Source organism: Vulpes vulpes, chromosome 1, assembly GCF_048418805.1.
Source record: "Vulpes vulpes isolate BD-2025 chromosome 1, VulVul3, whole genome shotgun sequence".
In the NCBI taxonomy this organism is placed as follows: domain Eukaryota; kingdom Metazoa; phylum Chordata; class Mammalia; order Carnivora; family Canidae; genus Vulpes; species Vulpes vulpes.
In genome coordinates this window covers 9,787,060-9,808,769 of record NC_132780.1, presented here as the reverse complement: position 1 = coordinate 9,808,769, position 21,710 = coordinate 9,787,060, and the positions used below count along the sequence as shown (strand labels likewise).

Genomic DNA, 21,710 nt, shown 5'->3' with positions numbered 1-21,710 from the left:
AGGAGTCCCATTGAGTCTGAGGCAGGCTGATCTCTTGGGAAGTTCTGGGCTGGTGTTCCTAGATACAACCTAGAGCCCCTGGCTGCCTCTTTATAGGAGAGGTAATTAACATTCCTCTTGCCAGGAAAATATTTACCTAGGGTCCATAACTAGAATTAGAGCGTCTCTGTGGAATCCCTGAAATTGTGTGCAAAACCCTCTTAGCAGAAATAACCATGCATGTTATGCTATATGTTGGCAAATTGAACTCCAATAAAAAATTTAAAAAAGAAGAAAGAAAGAAAGAAAGAAAGAAAGAAAGAAAGAAAGAAGAAAGAAAGAAAGAAAGAAAGAAAGAAAGAAAGAAAGAAAGAAAGAAAGAAAGAAGGAAAGAAAGAAAGAAATACCCATGCAGTCCAGTTTGGAAATAGTGTCACATTCCGGAAAGCATCATCCTGCTTCAAAATAAATTAAAAGCATGTTGAAACTATTATTTATCTTTATATCAGGACAGTAAAAAAATACCGTGATGAAAAGAAAAAGAGGGGCAACTGGGTGGCTCAGTCAGTTAAGCATCTGACTTCAGCTTAGGTCCTGATCTCAGGGTCCTGAGACCAAGTCCCCAGTCAGGCTCAGCACGGAGTCTGCTTATCCATCTGCACCTCCTCTGGCTTGTGCTTTCTTTCTCAAATAAATAAAATCTTTTTTTAAAAAAGAAAATTATGAGGGGCCTGGGTAGCTCAGTTGGTTAACAATCTGCCTTGGGCTAAGGTCTCAGGTCACAATTCTAGGGTCCTGGGATTGAGCCCCACATAGGGTGCCCTGCTCAGCAGGAAGCCTGCTTCTCTCTCTCCCTCTGCCCTTCCCCCACTCTTGCTTATGCGCTCTCTGAAATAAATAAATAAATAAAATCTTTAAAAAAAAAAAGAAAAGAAAAAGAAAAAAAGGCATTGTGACAGAAATTGACTAAGTGTTCACCAACCCCATTTCTTTCTCGTGGGTATATAAGGTTACATTTCCCAATATCCTTTGTAGCTAGCTTAGGACCAGGGACATCAGAATGTGTTTCATGTAAGTAAGAAATAAACCTTCTTGTCCTGAGTTAACGAGATTTTGGACTTGTTTGTTACAGCAGCGAGGGGAATAACTTGCAGATCCAAGCACATAGCCGTTTGGGTCAAAACTAGCATTACTTCCCACATAAGGGTTATGATATTTAAAAATGTAAGTTTTTATTCAATTAAATTGAATCATTATTCTGAAAAACTTTATTTCAATAGTAATAATGTCTTTTGTATGTTATTTTGAAGTAATTTCTGAAGTCTTGAAACCTTGGACTTACATTAACATTTAATGGATAGTCACAATCTTGCAATAGTGGTTACTAAGCATGATTGTAAAAGTACGTAAATTTTATTTTTATTTTTACATGCTATGGAGCTATTATGACTTATAGCCACCTTATTTTTATTTTTTTAAAGATTTTATTTATTCATTCATAACAGAGAGAGAGAGAGAGAGAGAGAGAAAGGCAGAGACATAGGCAGAGGGAGAAGCAGGCTCCAGGCAGGACTCGAGCCTAGACTTGACCCCGGGACCCCAGGATCACACCCTGGGCCGAAGGCAGGCACTAAACCTTTAAGCCACCCAGGGATCCCCTTACAGCCACTTTAATAAACAGGTTCATTTTGTAACTTTTTAATTTTTTTGAAGTAAGTTCCACACCCAGTGTGGAGCCCAACATGGGGCTTGACCTCCAAATCCTGAGATTAAGACTCTGGGATCAAGACCTGAGCCAAGATCAAGAGTTAGATGCTTAACCAACTGAGCCACGCTGGCACCCCTGTTTTGTCACTTAAAAAGATGTAAAAGGGATGTACAGGGTTGTAGGAAGTTGTATTGAAAGTTTTACTGATCGGCTGAAATGCCGATATGAGAGACAGTTCTCAACTATCTCTTTCCCCACGGCCAGTTTTCTCTGTGAAATAGACAGTAGTTGCTTTGGTTAAAAATTAGAATTAATATGAATAGTTCAGACTAGGGACAGTAATGACAGAGAAATACAATTGTGTATGTGCACAATTGGGTGTTTTTTAGGGAAAAAAGTAATTTTGTTCAAAAGCGATGGTTCTCAGGTTACTATTTATTTAGTCTCTTATTGAGGAACCCAAAGAGCTTTAGTTTATGTGGGTGAGGTCTATTTTTATTACTGTAGTGACAATTGAGGTGGAGAAAATTTTAAAATATTTGTGAATCCATTTAAGATAACAAAAATGAGAGCATTAAAATATTTGCATAAATATCTTGGTATTGTTTGACCTGTGGACTGCCTCAGAGAGACTTATTGTCTTCAGTATCAGTTTGCTCCAGAATAAAATCTTTTTAAAAACCAACTCTCCATTTCTCCTTTCCTTAAAAATTATTTTAATTTGAGTATAGTGAACACACAACATTATGTTAGGTTTCAGGTGTACAATATAGTGATTCAACACGTTTATATATTATGCTATCCTCACCATGTATACAGCTACCATCTGTCACCATGTATCACTATTACAATTTTTGCCTTATTTTTTTTAAGATTTCATTTATTTATGCATGAGAGACATACACAGAGAGAGAAAGAGAGAGAGAGGCAGAGACACAGGCAGAGGGAGAAGCAGGTTCCATGCAGGGAGTCCGATGTGGGACTTGATCCCAGGTCTCCAGGATCACACCCTAGGCTGAGCCACCTGGGCTGCCCTCTGCCTTATTTATGAGTGATGTATTTGCTATATATAGAATTCTTGCCTGACAGTTTTTTCTTCCAACACTCAAAAGGTGTCCCTCCATTTTTTTCTTCTTTGCATGATTTCTAAGAGAAGTTTGTTATGATACTTATCCTTGTTCCTCATAGGTAAGGTGCATTTTTTCTTCTGGTTACCTATAAAATTTTCTCTTTGTCTTTGGTTTCCTGAAATTTGAATATAATATGCTTACATGTGTGTTTTTTTTTTTTTAATCCATTGGTGGTTTTTTATTTTCTTGGATCTGTGGTTTGGTGTCTGTCATCACATTTGGAAAAAACATAACTGTCCTTTCTTGTAATATTACTACTGTCCTATTATGTCTCTCTTCTTTGTCTTCCTTTGGCATTCCAGTCGTGCACATGTAACACTATTTGATGGAAGGAGGGATAGAGGAAGGAGGAGGAAGAAAGAAAGAAAGAAAGAAAGAAAGAAAGAAAGAAAGAAAGAGAAGAGAAATGACAAAATGAGGGAAGCAGTACGTTGAGAGAGTGAATTAAGGAAGAAAGAAGGAAGATAGAGAGGGGAGGGTATTTGAAAGAGGAAAGAGAGGGGGAGTAGGGGATAGAGAGAGAAAAAGATGAGAAGAAAACAGAGGTAATAGAGTGAAGAGGGGAAAGTAAAGGGAGACAAGAAGGAAGAGAAGAAGAAAATGAGGGAAATAAAGGAAGGATAATTTTCAAATGATAAAAACATAATTCTCAAAATAGATGAATATGTGCCAAAGATTATTTAATCCATTAGTTAGGGAACTAGATATAAACAAAGCTGATTCAAAAGACAAATGAGGAATGCTTGGGTAGCCCAGCAGTTGTATGTCTGCCTTCAGCTCAGAGCATTATCCTGGGGTTCTGGGGTGGAGTCCTGCATAGGGCTCCCTGCAGGAAGCCTGCTTCTCCCTCTGCCTATGTCTTGGCCTCTCTCTCTCTCTGTGTCTCTCATGAATAAATAAATAAAATCTTGGGATGCCGGGATGGCTCAGAGGTTGGGCGTCTGCCTTTGGCTCAGGTCCTGATCCCGGAATCCGGGATCGAGTCCCACATCGGGCTCCTTGCATGGAGCCTGCTTCTCCCTCTGCCTATGTCTCTGCCTCTGTCTCTGTGTCTCTCATGAATAAATAAATAAATAAACTGTTTTTAAAAAAATTAAAAAAATAAAATCTTTAAAAAGAAAAAGACAAATGAAACACTAGGATTTTTTATAGGAAAAAAAGAAGTTCTGAGTTAAATACAAAACTAGCTAATGTCTGATTTAATGGCATTATTATTTTTTAAAATTTTGGTGGAAGGTCACCTTCTCTACCAAACAGAAAAGATAGTCATCGTGACTTAGCAGTTTTGCAGAACTGTAAAAAGCTTAGACCTTGATTAATTGTGCAAACAAAGTAACATTCCATTTTGGGGATGAGATTATCTTTAAATGGGCCTGTTAGAAAATATGCCTAACTTGACATGAAAAGGGCCCATAAATCATTTTTTTCTTTATTCACATGTTTCAAATAATTTTTCTTAGCAGAAGGAAAGAAATTTGGAGCTCCATTCACTATCCTTCCCACTTTCCAATAGAAAAAATGATCTCTGTGCCGCATTCACCATCCAGGATTTGGTTCCAAAGATTCTACAAGTTTATTTTGGTTGTGACTGAGAACAACAGGTATGTACCTGCTGTACCTTTCTGCTCTGAATGAAAACATCCAGAATGGAATGAGAGGTCATCCTGCCCCTTTTTCCACATTCCTCCCTTTTCTTTTAGGATTTTATTTAGTCATTCGTGAGAGACTCAGAGAGAGTCAGAGACACAGGCAGAGGGAGAAGCTGGCTCCATGTAGGCGGCCCCACATGGGACTTGATCGCAGGTCTCCAGGACCATGCACCAGGCTGAAGGCAGGCACCAAAAACTGCCCAGCCACCCAGGCATCCCAACTCCTCCCTTTTCTAAAGCTCATCCCTACTCCCAACTAGAACAATCTATACACTGAAAGCTGAAAATCATAGAATTCTGGAATCCTCAAACATTAGAACAACAGATTCTGAGAACCATGGAATCTTAAAAAAAAAAAAAAAAGCCAGCTTCAAGAAGCTCAGTCTTGGAATGATCCCATAAAACATCTCCTATAATGGGTCTTCTTAGACAATGCATGAAATTCTCCAGGCCCTAATCTTATCTCCTTAGAAAAAAGTATTCAATTCTAGGTACTCTCCCTTGTACTACAGCCAAAGAGAGGCTAATAGATTTCTTCAGGTTCCTGTGTCCTTTCTCCACTCAGCTTTTCCTAATCCTGGCTTCATGCCCAGCGGCGCTCTAATTTTCATTTGAACTGATATTTATTAAGTGCTTGTTGTGTGCCATAACTCACCAAGTAGTCCCCCAAACCCAAAAGATCAAACAGTCATTTGCCCCATTTCCTAGATAAAAAAACTGAGGCACAGATACTATCCAAGGTGTATTCAGGGAATCTTAGAATCCTGCCATTTTATAACTGTCAGATGATGCTAAAAACCTCACATTACTTGAGTTCTTTATCCTGGGCCAAATTTTAAAAACCCTATGAGGGAAGTACTATTGTCATCTCCCAAATACAGAGGACAAAGGCTCCAAGAGGGAGGTTCACTTTCCTAGGGGCTTCATGTCTGTCAGTCTCCAGACACGTTAGAGTGCTGCCCCCTGTATAGCATTGTCCATATGCCCTATCCTGTAAGCTGGACGTTTGCGTTAGAAGGTACCCTGCTTGTCAAACACACAGCTCAGTGCCTGGCACAGGATGACAATAAATAAATAATGACATCCTCAGTAGCATCACAGTATTTCTTGGTCCCAGAGGAGAGCCATGTGACTCGACATAAAATGATCCAGGCTCCATTTCATGCTCATATCCCATGAACCCCAAATCATTCTCTCTCCATTCACTTTGCTCTGTGTTTGTCTCTCTTCGTATCTCTTTGTGTCTTTGTCTCTCTCTCCCTGTTCATCTCTACCTCTGAGTCAATGGTTTTTTAATAATGAGAGAGGGAGGAAAAGAAGAGAGAGAGCACTAGCTCTCTGGGTTCCTCTTGTCTCTTCTTCCTTGACCATATGTCTCTTTCTCAGTCTCACTGAAGCTTTTTTTTTTTCTTCCTGTCCTATATATATATTTTTCTGATTGTCTCTCCCTCTCTCGGTTTCTTTGAATTTTCTTTGTCTCTGTGTCTTCCTTGATACCTATCTTTGACTCATTCTCTCTCCCACTCTCCCCCTCTCTCTGCTCTATTTTGGTCTCACTCTAGTTCTAGTTCTCTGCACACTTCTTTCTTTTCTTTTAATATTTTACTTATTTTTTATTTGATATTTAATATTTAAAATATTAAATATTATTTAATATTTTACTTATTTTATTTTATTTTATTTTATTTTATTTTACTTATTTTTTTTATTTGAGAGAGTGTGTACATGCATGGGTGGTGCGGGGAGTAGGGGGAGAATAAGCCAACTCCAGGCTGAGCATAGAGCTGATGCCAGGGCTCCCTTGTACCCTTCTTTTTTCTTTGTTTCTCTCTAGTCTTGGTCTCTATCTCCATCACACGAAACCTGGCACAATCAGCCTCTCCTTATGTTTCTCTGCAGCTATTTTGACTCTTTAACTTGCTTACACCATTGAGTTCAAGCGCCTTCACTCCTGGCTTCTTGCCTAGAGTGGGATGGTGAGAGGGACTGCTCTAAGAACACCTCTCCTTTCCTGTCTTAATGAGAAGACAAGACTCAACCACCACCATCACAAACAATTAAGGAACTAGTCCTGAAGGTGTAAGGGTGTGTGTGTTGTGGGGGAGGTCAGAATGGAAGGGAGAAGCCAGAGCTGGGAGGGTCCTAGGAGGCAGCCTAGAGCTAACTCTTATCCCAGAAAAGACATCATAGCAGCCCATTGAAAATCTAGAAGATGGTGCTGTGTGAGTCACTCTGTTTTCCCAGAATCCCTACCACTTCTCTTGGACACAAGATGCCTCAAATCAGCCAGCCAGGCCTTATTCCAAAACTGGCAGGTTCCCTAAGGGATTCATTTTCCATATCTGAGAATCAGGACATATGAGAAGGGCATTTGATTTTAACAACACATATAGGTAGGTTATAATACACTAGAATTTTGTTTCAGGACAGTACAAATTTACAAATATTTGGTACAAAAAGAGTTAAAAATCATCATTTACAGAGAACAATCAGTTCACCATGATTCTAGAGATGGTCTTCCCCTCTGGAGACTGGGATTCAGAGATCGTCTCTATATCTTAGACTTTGGAAATCAACGTACGCACACACACACACATACCAGCAAGGTCCTGATAAACAAACATGAGTAATCTTTATCACTATTTAATATCACCTTGAGGAGAAACAAGACTGAATAAAACCCTTTCAGGGTGCCTGGGTGACTCAATCGATTGAGCATCCGATTCTTGGTTTGGGCTCAGGTCATGATCTCAGGGGGTGAGATCAAGCTCCACATTGGGCTCTGTGCTTGGTGTGGAATCTGCTTGAGATTATTTCTCCTCCCCCTCCCATCCCTTCTGCTCCTCCTCCTGCTTGCACTCTGTCTTTCTCTTTCTAAAAATAAATAAAATCTTTTTTAAAGATCCTTTCAATTGAGTTATTTCTTTTGCTATTCTGAATCTTCATCTTACTATATTTTTTAATTATTAATTGGGGTCTGGCAAAGAGAAAGGAGTCATCTTTGTTCTCTACCAAGAACTTTTTATTATTTTTTATTTTTTTAATTAATTTTTATTGGTGTTCAATTTACCAACATACAGAGAAACACCCAGTGCTCATCCCGTCAAGTGTCCGCCTCAGTGCCCGTCACCCATTCCCCTCCACCCCCCGCCCTCCTCCCCTTCCACCACCCCTAGTTCGTTTCCCAGAGTTAGGAGTCTTTATGTTCTGTCTCCCTTCCTGATATTTCCCAACATTTCTTTTCCCTTCCTTTATATTCCCTTTCACTATTTTTTATATTCCCCAAATGAATGAGAACATACACTGTTTGTCCTTCTCTGATTGACTTATTTCACTCAGCATAATACCCTCCAGTTCCATCCACGTCGAAGCAAATGGTGGGTATTTGTCGTTTCTAATTGCTGAGTAATATTCCATTGTATACATAAACCACATCTTCTTTATCCATTCATCTTTTGATGGACACCGAGGCTCCTTCCACAGTTTGGTTATTGTGGACATTGCTGCTAGAAACATCGGGGTGCAGGTGTCCCGGCGTTTCATTGCTACCAAGAACTTTTTAAAAAGATTTTGTTTATTTATTCATGAAAGACACCCAGAGAGAGGCAGGGACATAGCAGAAGGAGAAGCAGGCCTCCCACAGGGAGCATGATGCAGGACTTGATCCCAGGACCCCAGGATCATGAACTGAGACAAAGACAGACACTCAACCACTGAGCCACCCAGATGTCCCTACAAAAACTTTCTAAAACAGTATGACTACCTTATTTTTGATAGATTCCAGAAACTGAGGCCAAGAGATTTAGGCAACTCACCAATGAAGAAAAGGTGAAGCGGAATTTTGAACCCAGATTGTCTGATTCCTAAATGCAATAGCCTAAAAATGATGTTCAACAGCTTCCCATATCCTGCCAAGACTTTTTGAACTAGGGATCAAGCTGAGAGACTGGAAATATGAAGAAAGAGGGATGGCCCCAGTGGATTTCCCTGGGTGAATTCAATCCATCTTTATTCAGGTGGGAGATTATAAGTTATATAACCACCACCTCCCCCAGATAAAGCAATATCCTCTCTAATGGCCTCCATACCCGGAAAACATGAATCTCAGGGTGTTCAGATTTCTGTACAGCTGATTTCCCAGAACATATTTAAGCAGGATCTGGTGTCCTGGACACAACCCCTCAACCTGGCACCATGGAGCTAGGAGGGGCCTTCACCATCTTCTTGGCACTCTCCTTGTCTTGTCTACTCATCCTCATTGCCTGGAAACGGAACAGCAAGGGGGGGAAGCTTCCCCCTGGTCCCACACCAATACCCTTCCTGGGGAATGTGCTGCAAGTCCGTACTGATGCCACTTTTCAGTCTTTTATGAAGGTAAGTCTAATTACTCTTCTCACAGAATTGGAAGCAACTAATTATATAGACACACACACGTATAACCTTCTAGCATCTAAAACACAGACTCTTGGAAACTAGACTCCATAAACTTTAGAATACTGAAACTCTGAAATCTTAGACTCTAGGAATACAGACTCCTGGCACACTGGACCTTAAGACTCTCACAAACTCAGGACTTTGGAATCATAGCACCTTACACCCTTAAACACAAGAACTTGTGCACTCCTTTGGACTTAGAACTTTGACATTTAGTATCATGAAATCTTAGGGTTCTAGAAATTGAGCATTGCAGAGAAAGAAGCATAGATCTTGGAGTTCAGCTCATCCAGGTCCACCATATTACAGATGAGGAAACTAAGACTTTAGAGGCATTGGGGGTCTTACCCAGCATCATAGAAGCCAACGCATCTGTGCTTTTTGTCTCAATGGTCCTTCCAAGCCCAAGACTCACCTACATTTGTACCACTTGAAATGTCCACCCTAAAGTCCTTGATTGGTCTGTACTTGGTGCTCCAATCAGCTCCCTTCTCTTATGCCTTCCTTCACTCTCAGCTCAGGGAGAAGTATGGCCCAATCTTCACCGTGTACATGGGTCCCCGGCCAGTAGTTGTTTTATGTGGACATGAGGCAGTGAAGGAGGCCTTAGTAGACCGAGCAGATGAGTTCAGTGGCCGTGGAGAACTGGCTTCAATAGAGCGAAACTTCCAAGGTCATGGTAAGTAAAAACAACAACAGCAACAACAACAACAGCAACAAAATGATTATAATATACTTCCTATGTCCCAGGTTCTTTGATAAGTACTCTGCAGTGTTGCACAGCCTGCATTATTGCATTGACTCCTTTGAAAGAACTATTAATGTCTTACTAATTTTGCAAATGAGGAAGTGAGGGTGGAAATGTTAGGTAATACTACACAGTAAGTGGAGAACCATTTTGTTTTCAACCCAAACCATCTGATTCTTCAGTATCTGCTGCATTATTTGTTTTTAATGGATTAGTGACACTGTGTACCCACTGAAGCCCTTACAGCCAACCTTACTTCTCATTTCTCTATACATACACACATACCCAGCCCATAGATCTCTGCCACCTCCATTTAGGTTGATATCTTTCTAGTGTGTCCTACATATCCATCTCTAACTGCTCACACCCTGCAATTCCAAGCAGCCTCATGTAATTCTTTCCCTACTTCCATCCACCCATTTATTGCTATATATTTCCTTCCATTTATCTAATTTTCCATTGATCCATACATCCGCCAAAAACAGCCATTTATTAATTTGCCTTTTTGTACAAATTTCTTTCTATCCAATTTATCTGTACATCTATGAATTAATTTTCCATTTACCCATCTATCCATCATTCCACCCATCCATTCATTAACCCTTACATTATTTACCGATCTTTTAGTCTTTCAATGCACAGATCTTTCCAATCATTTATCCATTCATCGCAAACTATCTATCCATTAATCCTTTACTCATCCATTGAGCCTTTCATCCACTATCAGTCATTATCAGTCATCCCAGTCAAAAATTCTTCCTTCCGTTCATTAATCCACCAAAATAATTTCATTAAATTTCCAAAAATTAATTATCAATCCATGTACATCTGGTAACTTCTAAATGTTTCTTACTACAGGGTAGCTCCTTTTGGGTAGGTCTATTGATGTACAGGTGTGAGCTTCTGCGTACATGTATGCATATATCTACAGAATCCAAGTGGTATATAGAAAATAGAAGTAGTTCTCCATTCCAGGGTACTGTATATGACATTTTACTTATACCTTCCTCCACATTCCTATGCATCTAACCAGTTATTTATCCAGTTCTAGGTCTTTATCCTATAAGAAATTCTCCTTGATCTCTCCCAATCACTCCTAGCCTGACTTCCTTTCCTGCTTTTGAGAGTCTTGTAGGGAGGGAACAATAATCAATCCATCAAGCCTGGGAGGTTGGGAGGGGCTTCCTTGAGACAAGAGTCTAATATGTGTTTCTAATATTGCTTTCATAATTTGTCCTCCTTGTGTAGCATACAGTTGGACACAGGAAGGGGAGGGTAGGCAGGAGGCTGACACAGAGATTTTGGCAGGTGTAGCTCTGGCTAATGGAGAACGATGGAGGATCCTCCGACGCTTCTCCCTGACCATTCTTCGGGACTTCGGAATGGGAAAGCGGAGCATTGAGGAGAGGATCCAGGAGGAGGCTGGCTTCTTACTAGAGGAATTACGGAAGACCAAAGGTATGGGGGCCACCAGGGGCAGGGCTAAAAGGTGACTGAATGGCTATATAGAGCTCAGTAGTGAGAAGATAGGCCTTGGCAGAGGAAAGCTCTAGAATGGTAGAGGATGAAAAAGACTAAAGGTTTACTGAGATTTCCAGCTAGGTTCCACGTTAAAATTAACATGAAAGCCCCTTAAAGACCACTAGTTCAGAAGAGTTAATCAGTGGATTTCAGGGATTTTGTGAGCTCCTGAAATCATGTGCAGACTTCTGCAATATGTAAATTAGTGCCTTTTTCTGGTGACAGGATCAAATTTAATTACATATATATGTATACATAAAATACATACATGCAATTATCATAAAAACCACATAATATAAAATTTTGCCATCCTAACCATTCCTAAGTGTCTTTGTCAGTGTACTTGCATTGTTGTGAAACAGATCTTTAGAACTTTTTCATCTTGAAAATCTGAAATTCTATGCCCATTTGATTCTATTTTTTAAGGAATCTGATCCTTGCCCCCAAATAAGGTCTGGAACCAATGGGATTTAGAGGAAAAAAGACAAAGCTGCTAAGCAATATAGATATGAATAAATAAGGTATAGAGAGATAAATTTCTCTAAATCAGAGTTTTTCTCCTAGTTTTCATGGATGCTGATTAAGCAGTCTATGTAAAGGCTTTGAATGTCCATGTACCCCCAGAAATTATTTGCAAAATTGTGTATCTGTGAATATGAGCATTGTTCTGGAGAAATTGATCCCTGATCTAGGATCCTGTTTTAGATGTGCAGCCGAGGCCAACGGAAGAATTTTCTTAATAGCTCAAATGGAATCATTGATAGAGATACTCAGAATCCAGCCATCCTTTTTTTAAAAATGTGTCCCGTGGCATGACTTCTTTCCCAAATCTGTGACTCTACAGCACAAATACAGTTAAATACTAATACCAAAAAAGTAATGATTAAACTCCATCAACATTTCTTGAGTGCTTACTTAAACATGACAAGGACTGTGAAAGCATTTCACATGGATAATTACATCGAAGCCTCAGATTGAGTGGTTACTAAACCAATTTGCACACTGGGAGATCTAGACTCAAAACACAAAAATGAAGTAACTAACACATGCTATTAGGCAGTGGAGCCAGGACTCATCTCCATCCCTGAATGATTCCCCATCCCATGCTTCTAATCATTGTCTCCAACCTAGATAATTTCCATCATCCAGGTTCTCCCATCGAACCCACCTTCTTCCTGAGCCGCACTGTCTCCAACGTCATCAGTTCTGTCGTCTTTGGAAGCCGCTTTGACTACGAAGACAAGCAGTTCCTGAAGCTGCTGCAAATGATCAACGAGAGTTTCATTGAGATGAGCACACCCTGGGCACAGGTGCCCACCAACTACCTCCCTGCCCACCCCCAATCTCAGTTAACTAAGCACCTGCCAATACCTCACTTAATCCTCCCCCCACAATCCTGGGAGGCAAGTGTCAATACATCCCAAATCTCCAAGAAGCAAATGGACTCACCCAATCCTCAGACCCAGTACTGGATGTTCAGCCCAGGTCACTGACTCCAGATGCCTATGCTGGCCCCAGGCGCCCATTGCTGACAAACCCCCTTTGCCTATTCCCCACAGCTATATGACATGTATTCTGGAATCATGCAATATTTGCCAGGAAGACACAATCGCATCTACTACTTGATAGAAGAACTCAAGGACTTCATTGCCTCTAGAGTGAAGATCAATGAAGCATCTCTTGATCCACAAAACCCTAGGGACTTCATTGACTGTTTCCTCATCAAGATGCACCAGGTACCCCTTCCCCTTTCTCCAATCCTTTTTTTTCTCATCATCTTATTCCCTAGCACCTGCAACTTTAATTTGCAAACATGTTGGAGACAAAGGAGCAAGCATTGTTTCACATGGTTGACTTTTATTTATAAATGAGATCTAGAAACTGTAAAGGCATACATAAAGTCTTACACTTTTAAAATAAACTTTGAATCTCAAAACTGCAGGAGCAAGGATCCTTGAAACTTAAGCCATTTAAATCATTTATGATTACAACTGCCAGAGACTTACAAATAAAGAAAACCAGAATGAGTATTTATAGTCTTAGAATCTGTGAAGCTTAGGCTTTAAGAATTTGAGAAGCTTAAAATTTAAATTTTAAAGCTTTAAAATTTAAGCTTTAAATTTAAAAGTCTTAGAGATACAGATATTTAGAAGCTTAATACTTCTGTATCATAAAGTCTTAGAATTTTAGGCATTTTTATGTATATTTTTATTATACAAACCTTTCTTGATTTTTTTGTTATAAACTTGGAAGTGTATAATTATATAGCTTAATGTCCTAGAACTTTCAAATCTCTACTTTTTTCTCCTCACATTCTCTCCACTGTCTACTCCAACCACTACTGGCCTCCTCCTTGCTGTTCCGCTACATACCACGCACACTCCTGCCCCAGGACCTTTGCTCGGCTATTTCTTCTCCCAGATAGTCATTTGGTTTACCCATCTATTGTGTTTTAACAAAGGGAGAAAATAAGAAGATAATGACAGAAGAGGGTGATTCTGTGTCCTATCCCTCTTGTTTTCAGGATACAAATAATCCCCACACAGAATTCAACCTCAAGAACTTGGTCCTGACCACTCTCAACCTCTTCTTTGCTGGCACAGAGACTGTGAGCTCTACACTACGTTATGGATTACTGCTAATGATGAAGCATCCTGAGGTAGAAGGTGAGTGTCCACCTGAGCTGCTTACCTGGTGACTCTCGCTCCCAAGGAGGAAGAATACATAATCTTGAAACCTTAGAAACCCAGGGTCCTACACTCTTCACACTTAAGCATCTCAGGCTATGGGATCTTACAATCTCTGATTTAGAAGGTCATTTAATTAATCTTCTACTTTGTGCCTGTGTTAGTTTCCTATGGCTACTGTAATAAATTACCAGAAACTTAGTAGCCTAAAGTAGCATAGATTTATTATCCTATAGTTCTGGATTTCAGAAGTTCACACGGGCTTTCACTAGGTGGAACCAAGGTAGAATTAGATTCCTTGCCTTTTCAGCATCAAGAGTGTATTCCTTGCATTCTTGGGCTCATGACCCTTCTTCCATCTTCAAAGCCAGCAGCGTAGTATCTTCAAATCTCTCTGCCTCAATTGCCACATCTCCTCTGACTCTGACCTTTCTGCTTTGCACTTATACAGACACTTGTAATTATATTTAGGGCCAACCTGGATAATCTCCCCATCTTAAGAGCCTTAACTTGATGATGTTTTCAAAGTCCCTTTTGTCCTCTATGGTAACATGCACAAGTTCCAGGGATTAGGAGGTAGATATCTTTGATGGTCATTATTTAGCTGACTGTAGTGCCAGAATCCAATAGGATCCATCTCTGATAAATTAAAATCTGATCTCGTTGGTTAACTAGTGATGAGGAACTCATTCTTTGCTTAAGGAAAACCCCCAATTTTGACAGCTTTCTCTTCTAATGCAGAAACTTACAAATAAAGTCTTCCCCCAAAACAAGCCAACAGATTTCTCCTGGTATAGAAGATGGAAAAGACTAACTTGTTTCCATCAAACTTTACTAGTTTTTCCCCCATTGTCCAAGTTGTGTTTTACTAAGTATCTAAATAATAATATTCATAACAACAACTAAATATCTAAATAATCAGATATTTAATGGACACCTGGTATGTGCTAGGCACTGTTCTAGTTACTTGCACACTGGATTTCATGTAAATTTTACAATTCTATGAGCTTGTTGGACCATCACATCCATTTAGAGGGTAAAGAAACAGAGACTCAGAAGGTAAAGTCATTTGCCTCAAAGTCACTCATCCAGGAAGTACAGGGAGGGGTAACTACACCAATAGTGTTCTTAATTCCTGTTTCATAATTGCTGTCACTTGCTTCAGTCCTGTCCTGGCTTTGTACCTTTTTCCCATCCTGCTAAAAACCTGTATGACAGCCCATCTGGGACCAGGACACTGCCCTGCTCCTTAGATCTTTTAAGATAAAGACCAAACATCCCAGCAGGCACGGAAGGCTCCCAAGCTGTGTGCCTCCTAGTAGGCTGATGAGTATTTTTTAACCCCACCAATGTCTCAGATGTTAAGAATAAAGAGGCAATGCAAACATACACGGTGTGGTCCCTTGGGATCCACAGGTACTAAAGATACAAACCCGTGAGCCTAGCCTTGACCTCCACAAACACCTCCTGTGTCCTTGTCTGCTATGTTTTCTGGCCTCTTCTAGCCAAGATCCATGAAGAGATTGACCAGGTGATTGGACCACACCGGATCCCAAGTGTGGATGACAGAGCCAAGATGCCCTACACAGATGCTGTGATCCATGAGATACAGAGACTGACAGATATCGTACCCATGGGTGTCCCCCATAATGTTATCCGAGACACTCATTTCCGAGGCTACCTTCTGCCCAAGGTGGAGTTGGGTCTCATTGTTACCCTTTCCTTCTCCCTCCACCTCCATCCCCTCTCTTCCTAGTTCCCTGCTCCATCTTCCAACATTGATTTCTCCTAACTGTCCCCCTTTTTCACCCCAGGGTACTGATGTGTTCCCCCTGCTTGGCTCTGTTCTCAAAGACCCCAAATACTTCCGCTACCCAGATGCCTTCTATCCACAACACTTCCTGGATGATCAGGGCCGCTTCAAGAAGAATGAAGCCTTTGTACCTTTTTCTTCTGGTAGGTTTCTATGGTCTGAGTCCCCTGCTCCCCACCCCCAGGGAATATGCTAGATATAACCCTCACCCCAACGATTGGTCTATATTTGACATTCAGGTTTGAATGGGAAGTTGAATGTTATTTCCCAGAATCCCAGAATCATATTAAAACCACTGACTCTGATAATTAGAAAAAGAACAGCACTAAACAGAGATCAGCAAACTTTTTCTGTTAAGGATCAAATAGAAAATATTTTAATTTTCACCACCCATAATGTCTCAGTCTGAACTATGCAATCTGAACTATTCAGCTGCCCCATAGTACTGCAGAAATGACCATGGACAGTATGAAAATGCATGAGAATGTCAGTGATGCCAAAAACCTTCACTTATGGACATAGAAACTTGAGTTTCATTGAATTCACACATGTCACAAAATACTATTTTTCTTTCAATTGTTTTCAACCATTTAAAGATGAGAAAAGCATCCTTAGTTTTGTTAAAGAACAAATACTCAATTGAGTAAATTTGAATATATAATTGGCTTTATTAAATGATTCATGAATCAAGCAGCATTCCACCTAGTTAGTAGAGGGGAGCCTCAGGAGTTGTAGAAATGGAAGTTCTTTATGGGAAGGGGGAGCAAAAAGTTATTAGAAAAAGAAACGAAAGGCTTGTTAAAGGAAAGGTCACATTCCCCTGGAGGAAGGGCAGGAGCTCTTTTTTTTTTTTTTTTTTTTTTTTTTAGTTTAGTTAATTAATGTATAGTGTGTCATTAGTTTCAGAGGTAAAGTTCAGTGATTCATCAGTTGCATATAACATCCAGTGCTCATTAATCAAATACCCTCCTTTTTTTTTTTAAGATTTTATTTATTTGAAAGAGAGAGAGATAGCGACTGAGAGAGCACAAGCATGGAGGATAGGGAGAAGTAGGCTCCACATTGAGCAGGGAGCCTGATGTGGGGCTCTATCCTAGGACCGGAGGATCATGACCTGAATTGAAGATAGATGTTTAACCAACTGAGCCACCCAAGTGCCCCCATATGCCCCTCTTAATGCCCATCACCCTCTTACTGCATCCCCTCTAGTTCCCTCCCCTCCAGCAACCCTCAGTTTGTTTCCTAGAATTCAGAGTCTCTTGTAGTTTGTCTCCCTCTCTGATTTCATCTCATTTTATTTTTTCCTCCCTTGCCCTATGATCCTCTGTTTTGTTTCCTAAATTCTACATATGAGTGAAATCATGTGATATTTGTCTTTCTCTGAATGACTTATTTTGCTTAGCATGATACCCTCTAGTTCCATCCATGTCATTGCAGATGGCAAGATCTTATTAGATGGATTACCTCATCTTCCTTTGGGTTGGAGAGGGCCCATGTGACAGATCACTTCATTGAAGTTGATCAAAAAATCTCTGACTAAATAGTTAAGACTACATTTCTGGGCGAGGTTGAAACTGCCATAAGGTTAGATTTTGATTCTGGTTTGATGACTTGATCTAACATAAGTGACTTTATTTGGGGCCTGTGGTTGTCTTTTTAACAGTTTGCAGGCAGTACAAAAACAGGCAGAAGGTGGATTTGCCTAATGAACAGTAGCTTGTGACCCATGACATAATCCCTTACAATAGTATTTTAAGTATAAGCCATATTGAGTCAGTGCAGTGGTTAGGAAACAGGACCTACCCCTCCCCTCTCTTTACAAAGTGTAGAGTCATAGGTGAGTTACTTCCATTCTCTGTCTGTAAAATGGAGATTTATTTCTCCAAACCATTGAAAGGGTGACCAACAAATAGTAAGCATTATTTAAGTGTGAGCTTTCTTTTCTATTCTTTTTTTTCCTCACCAGTGTCTGGCACCTAGTAGGCATTTGATAAACCTTTGAAAAATTTAAATGAACAGAAACTTCAAATTCAAGAATTTTTTTTTCTTTTTTTATTCATGAGAGATACAGAGAAAGAGGCAGACACATAAGCAGAGGGAGAAGCAGGCTCCCCGTGGGGAGCCCGATGTGGGACTTGGAGATCAAGACCTGAGCCAAAGGCAGACACAACCACTGAGCCACTCAGGTGCCCCTTAAGGGTTTGTTTGTTTTTTTTTAAGATTTTATTTATTTATTCATAAGAGACACAGAAAGAGAGGCAGAGACACAGGCAGAGGGAGAAGCAGGCTCCCTGCAGGGAGCCAAATGGGTGACTCCACCCCAGGACACCGGAATCACAACCTGAGCCAAAAGGCAAATGCTCTACCACTGAGCCACCCAGGTGTCCCTAAATTCAAGGATATTTTAAGAACCATTCCATCGTGGCATCTGATGAAACCAAGCCATTAGAGAAGTAGCTGCCACGTGTTGAACCCCTATAAGTGGCAGATCCTAGCGGAGCCCACTGAGTCTTTATAACCCCACAAAGTAGGTATGGTATTATCATGACCCCAGAGGGGCTGCGGACGTTCTGAGATGTGATGGGGCCAGAACGCTCCCCAGGCCCTCCTCATAGCAATACAGATATGAGCCGTCCTCCCACCCTCTCTTGCGTCCACAGGAAAGCGTATCTGCCTTGGTGAGGCCATGGCCCGCATGGAACTCTTTCTCTACTTCACCTCCATCCTTCAGAACTTCTCTCTACACTCGCTGGTGCCGCCTGCTGACATCGACATCACACCCAGGGTCTCAGGCTTTGGCAACATCCCTCCGATTTACGAGCTCTGCCTCAAGGCCCGCTGAGCGCCCCCTACTGGGCGCAGAAGGAACCGTCAGAGAACAGAGCTCTGTCCACCGATACAAGTGCACCACCTCATCATCTCCATAAATTCCCACAACAGGGGCACCTGGGTGGCTCAGTGGTTGAGCGTCTGTCTTTGGCTAGGGTCGTGATCCCGGGGTCCTGGGATCGAGTCTCTCTGCCTATGTCTCTTCCTCTCTCTGTCTCTCATGAATAAATAAAATCTAAAAAAAAAAAAAAATCCCAACAACAGCTCAAAGAGAAGGCACTATTCCTACTGTCATGGGACTGCGGGTCAGTGAGGGTCACCTGCAAGTATAGAGATGTGCATCAGCTGCATCCAGTGGAAAAGGAGTGCGCTGTCCAAGATTTCAGCCCCCTCTAAGTGTGTTTTTGGTCTCCACCAAATTCTTGTAGATTCTGTCTTTATGTGATAGTGACTCAAATGTAGTTGACCATTCTTCCTAATTATCATCTCCCACACAAAACAAAATAAAATAAAAGCAACCATGGTATCAAGGCTGTTGTGAGCAGCAGGTTTCTTGTGTGTTGTGTGTATCATCACTGTAGGGCATAGAAAAAACTAAAATGACCTTTTAGACATCCCTGTTATTATCCTTCCTAGCAGTCCACTACCAGAGATTACCCACTTGATGGTCCACTCCCTTAATACTCCATTCTCAACCATATTCCTACCTCTTTACTTCCCACCCCCATCACTCATCTCTCCCTCTAAAACTGCCTTCCTGGTCTGGAGAGAACTTCTATCACAACTCCCAGTTCCAAATTCTTCTCATTCTATTTTGAAGAAGAGTTTAGCCACTCCAACTTCTATTATCATATTTCCAAACTCCATCAACATGCTTCCCTCATGCATCATTTTATTTGACCAATGTTTACTGAATACCCAACTTGTGCCAATACTCTCTTCAAGTACTTAGGATCCATCAGTGAACAAAGCAGACCAAACTTCATTCTAGTGGGAGAGGTAGACAATGAAGAATAAACATAATAAACAAATAAATGATATAGTATGTTACAACAGAAGAGATTCTGGAATTGGAATTAGAATCAAGACAGGGTATGTCTCACAAGATGTTGGAGGAGCAAGTTATGCAGGTATCTGGAAAGGAAGTGTTTCTGGCATGGAGATTAAAAATAACAAAGTTGTAAAGCAGTAGGCTATGTGTGCATGTTCTAGAATCCACAAGGGGATTCTGGCTGGAGTGGAAGAGGAAGAGTAGAGGTAAATGGGAAGAAGGCAGAGGATTACAGAGCCAGATTGTGTAAAGCTTTGTGGTCCTCAGTAAGGACTTGGGGCTTTTATTTTAGCCTGAGTGAGATGATGGTTCATGGTGAGCACAGGGTGACTACACTGACTCATATTTTAAAAGCAAATTCTAGCTGCTGCATAAAAATAGGCTGAGAGTAAGGAAGCAGAGATACCTGTTTTTTAAAAAAGATTTTTATCTGTTTATTCATGAGAGACAGAGGGAGAGAAAGGGGGGGCAGAGATGGAGGCAGAGGGAGAAGCAGGCTCCCTGCAGGGAGCCCGATGCGGGACTCGATCCTGGGTCCTCAGGATCACACACCCTGGGCCAAAGGCAGCACTAAACCTCTGAGCCACCCAGGCTGCCCAGAGATACCTGTTGTACAGGCAGGGAGAAGTGAGTGGATTTGGAATCTGCTGTGAAGATGGAGCCAGCAGGGTTTGCTGATGAATAGGATAAGGGGTGGGAAAGAAAGAGGGCAGAGATGAAACCTCATCCTTTGGAATCTCTTTTAACTTCACGTGTTCTGGGCACATGAGTCCCCACAATAATTGGCTTTGTAATTTTAGGGAACATGAACAAAATTTGGCTACTTAAGTATATAAGGCTGCTGGCTGCTGTAAGACTATCAATAAGTTCATATTATTTTGGGATCCCTGGGTGGTGCAGAGGTTTAGCGCCTGCCTTTGGCCCAGGGCGCGATCCTGGAGACCCGGGATCGAATCCCACGTCGGGCTCCCGGTGCATGGAGCCTGCTTCTCCCTCTGCCTGTGTCTCTGCCTCTGTGTGTGTGTGTGTGTGTGTGTGTGACTATCATAAATAAATAAAAATTTTTTAAAAAGTTCATATTATTTTGTGAATTCGAGAGACCTTGGCTCAGAATATGAGTGGGAAAAAAAGAGTTAACAGCCAGCAGCTGCTGCTGCCACTGCCCCCCCCCCCCATGACCCCTGTGACCCTGGACACCGAACCACTGCTATGGGACTCTTGACTCATTGCTGCCACTATGGACAACTTCCTCATTGTATTTGTGATTTTGTGTTACTTCCTCATGATTCAAAGTTCCAGGAAGGACTTACTATCCAATTAGTCACATGTTAAAGCCTTAGGGCTCAGGGTTTGGTGAAGAAGAGTAAATGGCCCCTTTAGCTGCTATGGTGGATGACAAAGCCTGGCCCATGACCAAGAATCTCACAATAGGAGATTCTCCCAGAATTGGAAGGGATTTTGAGATGGGGTAGGGAAGTAACAACAAATGTCATTCCTTACACACAATATGTCCATTGGGTCTTCTGGGAAGCAGATGTTGGCTTGATGTTAAGAGGGAAAGTGTTGGGATCCCTGGGTGGCGCAGCGGTTTGGCGCCTGCCTTTGGCCCAGGGCGCGATCCTGGAGATCCGGGATCGAATCCCACGTCGGGCTCCCGGTGCATGGAGCCTGCTTCTCCCTCTGCCTGTGTCTCTGCCTCTCTCTCTCACTGTGTTCCTATCATAAATAAATAAAAATTTAATTAAAAAAAAAGAGGGAAAGTGTTTCATGGAGGGATAAGAGAGGTAAGAAACAGAATGGGTCAGAAAGATCTTCAAACACAGGTGTAGATGCAACACATTTGTGGAATGAAAAATGAAGAAAAATTGGGCAAGAAGAGACACGGATCTCCATGCAGAGCTGACAGTCTCATTCCATCAAAAAAGTACATCGGGATTGAAGATTGTCTTTTAGGGGTGCCTCATGTTGGGCACAAATGGTCATGCCCCATGCCCCAACTGTCTTCAGTCACTGGCTGGGGCTTCCTTGGAAGAGCGTGGACTCTGCTCCAAGCTAAGGTAGATCCTGATGGTGCTGGAGCAGAAGGCTGTCAGCTTACTGCTCTCCTTGCAGCTGAACGGTAAGTTCTTCTCGAAGGGGGATTGGGATGCACGTCTCCATG

At 41.3% G+C, this 21,710-nt stretch overlaps 1 protein-coding gene across 2 annotated transcripts in view; it reads left to right on the top strand.

Moving 5' to 3' along the window:
- Positions 1–19,011, top strand: part of LOC112928569 (cytochrome P450 2G1) — a 53,677-nt gene extending 34,666 nt beyond the window's left edge. The window contains exons 1-9 of one of the 2 annotated variants that reach the window (XM_026010395.2): positions 8,569–8,840; positions 9,417–9,579; positions 10,957–11,106; positions 12,319–12,479; positions 12,729–12,905; positions 13,694–13,835; positions 15,362–15,549; positions 15,671–15,812; positions 18,330–19,011. In XM_026010395.2, coding sequence (XP_025866180.1) covers positions 8,661–8,840; positions 9,417–9,579; positions 10,957–11,106; positions 12,319–12,479; positions 12,729–12,905; positions 13,694–13,835; positions 15,362–15,549; positions 15,671–15,812; positions 18,330–18,511 — 1,485 coding nt within the window. In that variant the 5' untranslated portion in view covers positions 8,569–8,660 and the 3' untranslated portion in view covers positions 18,512–19,011. Of the gene's footprint in view, positions 1–8,568; positions 8,841–9,416; positions 9,580–10,956; positions 11,107–12,318; positions 12,480–12,728; positions 12,906–13,693; positions 13,836–15,361; positions 15,550–15,670; positions 15,813–18,329 lie in introns of those variants that run through there. The other variant, XM_072753290.1, reaches the window with a different exon arrangement.
- Positions 19,012–21,710: the final 2,699 nt, after the last annotated feature.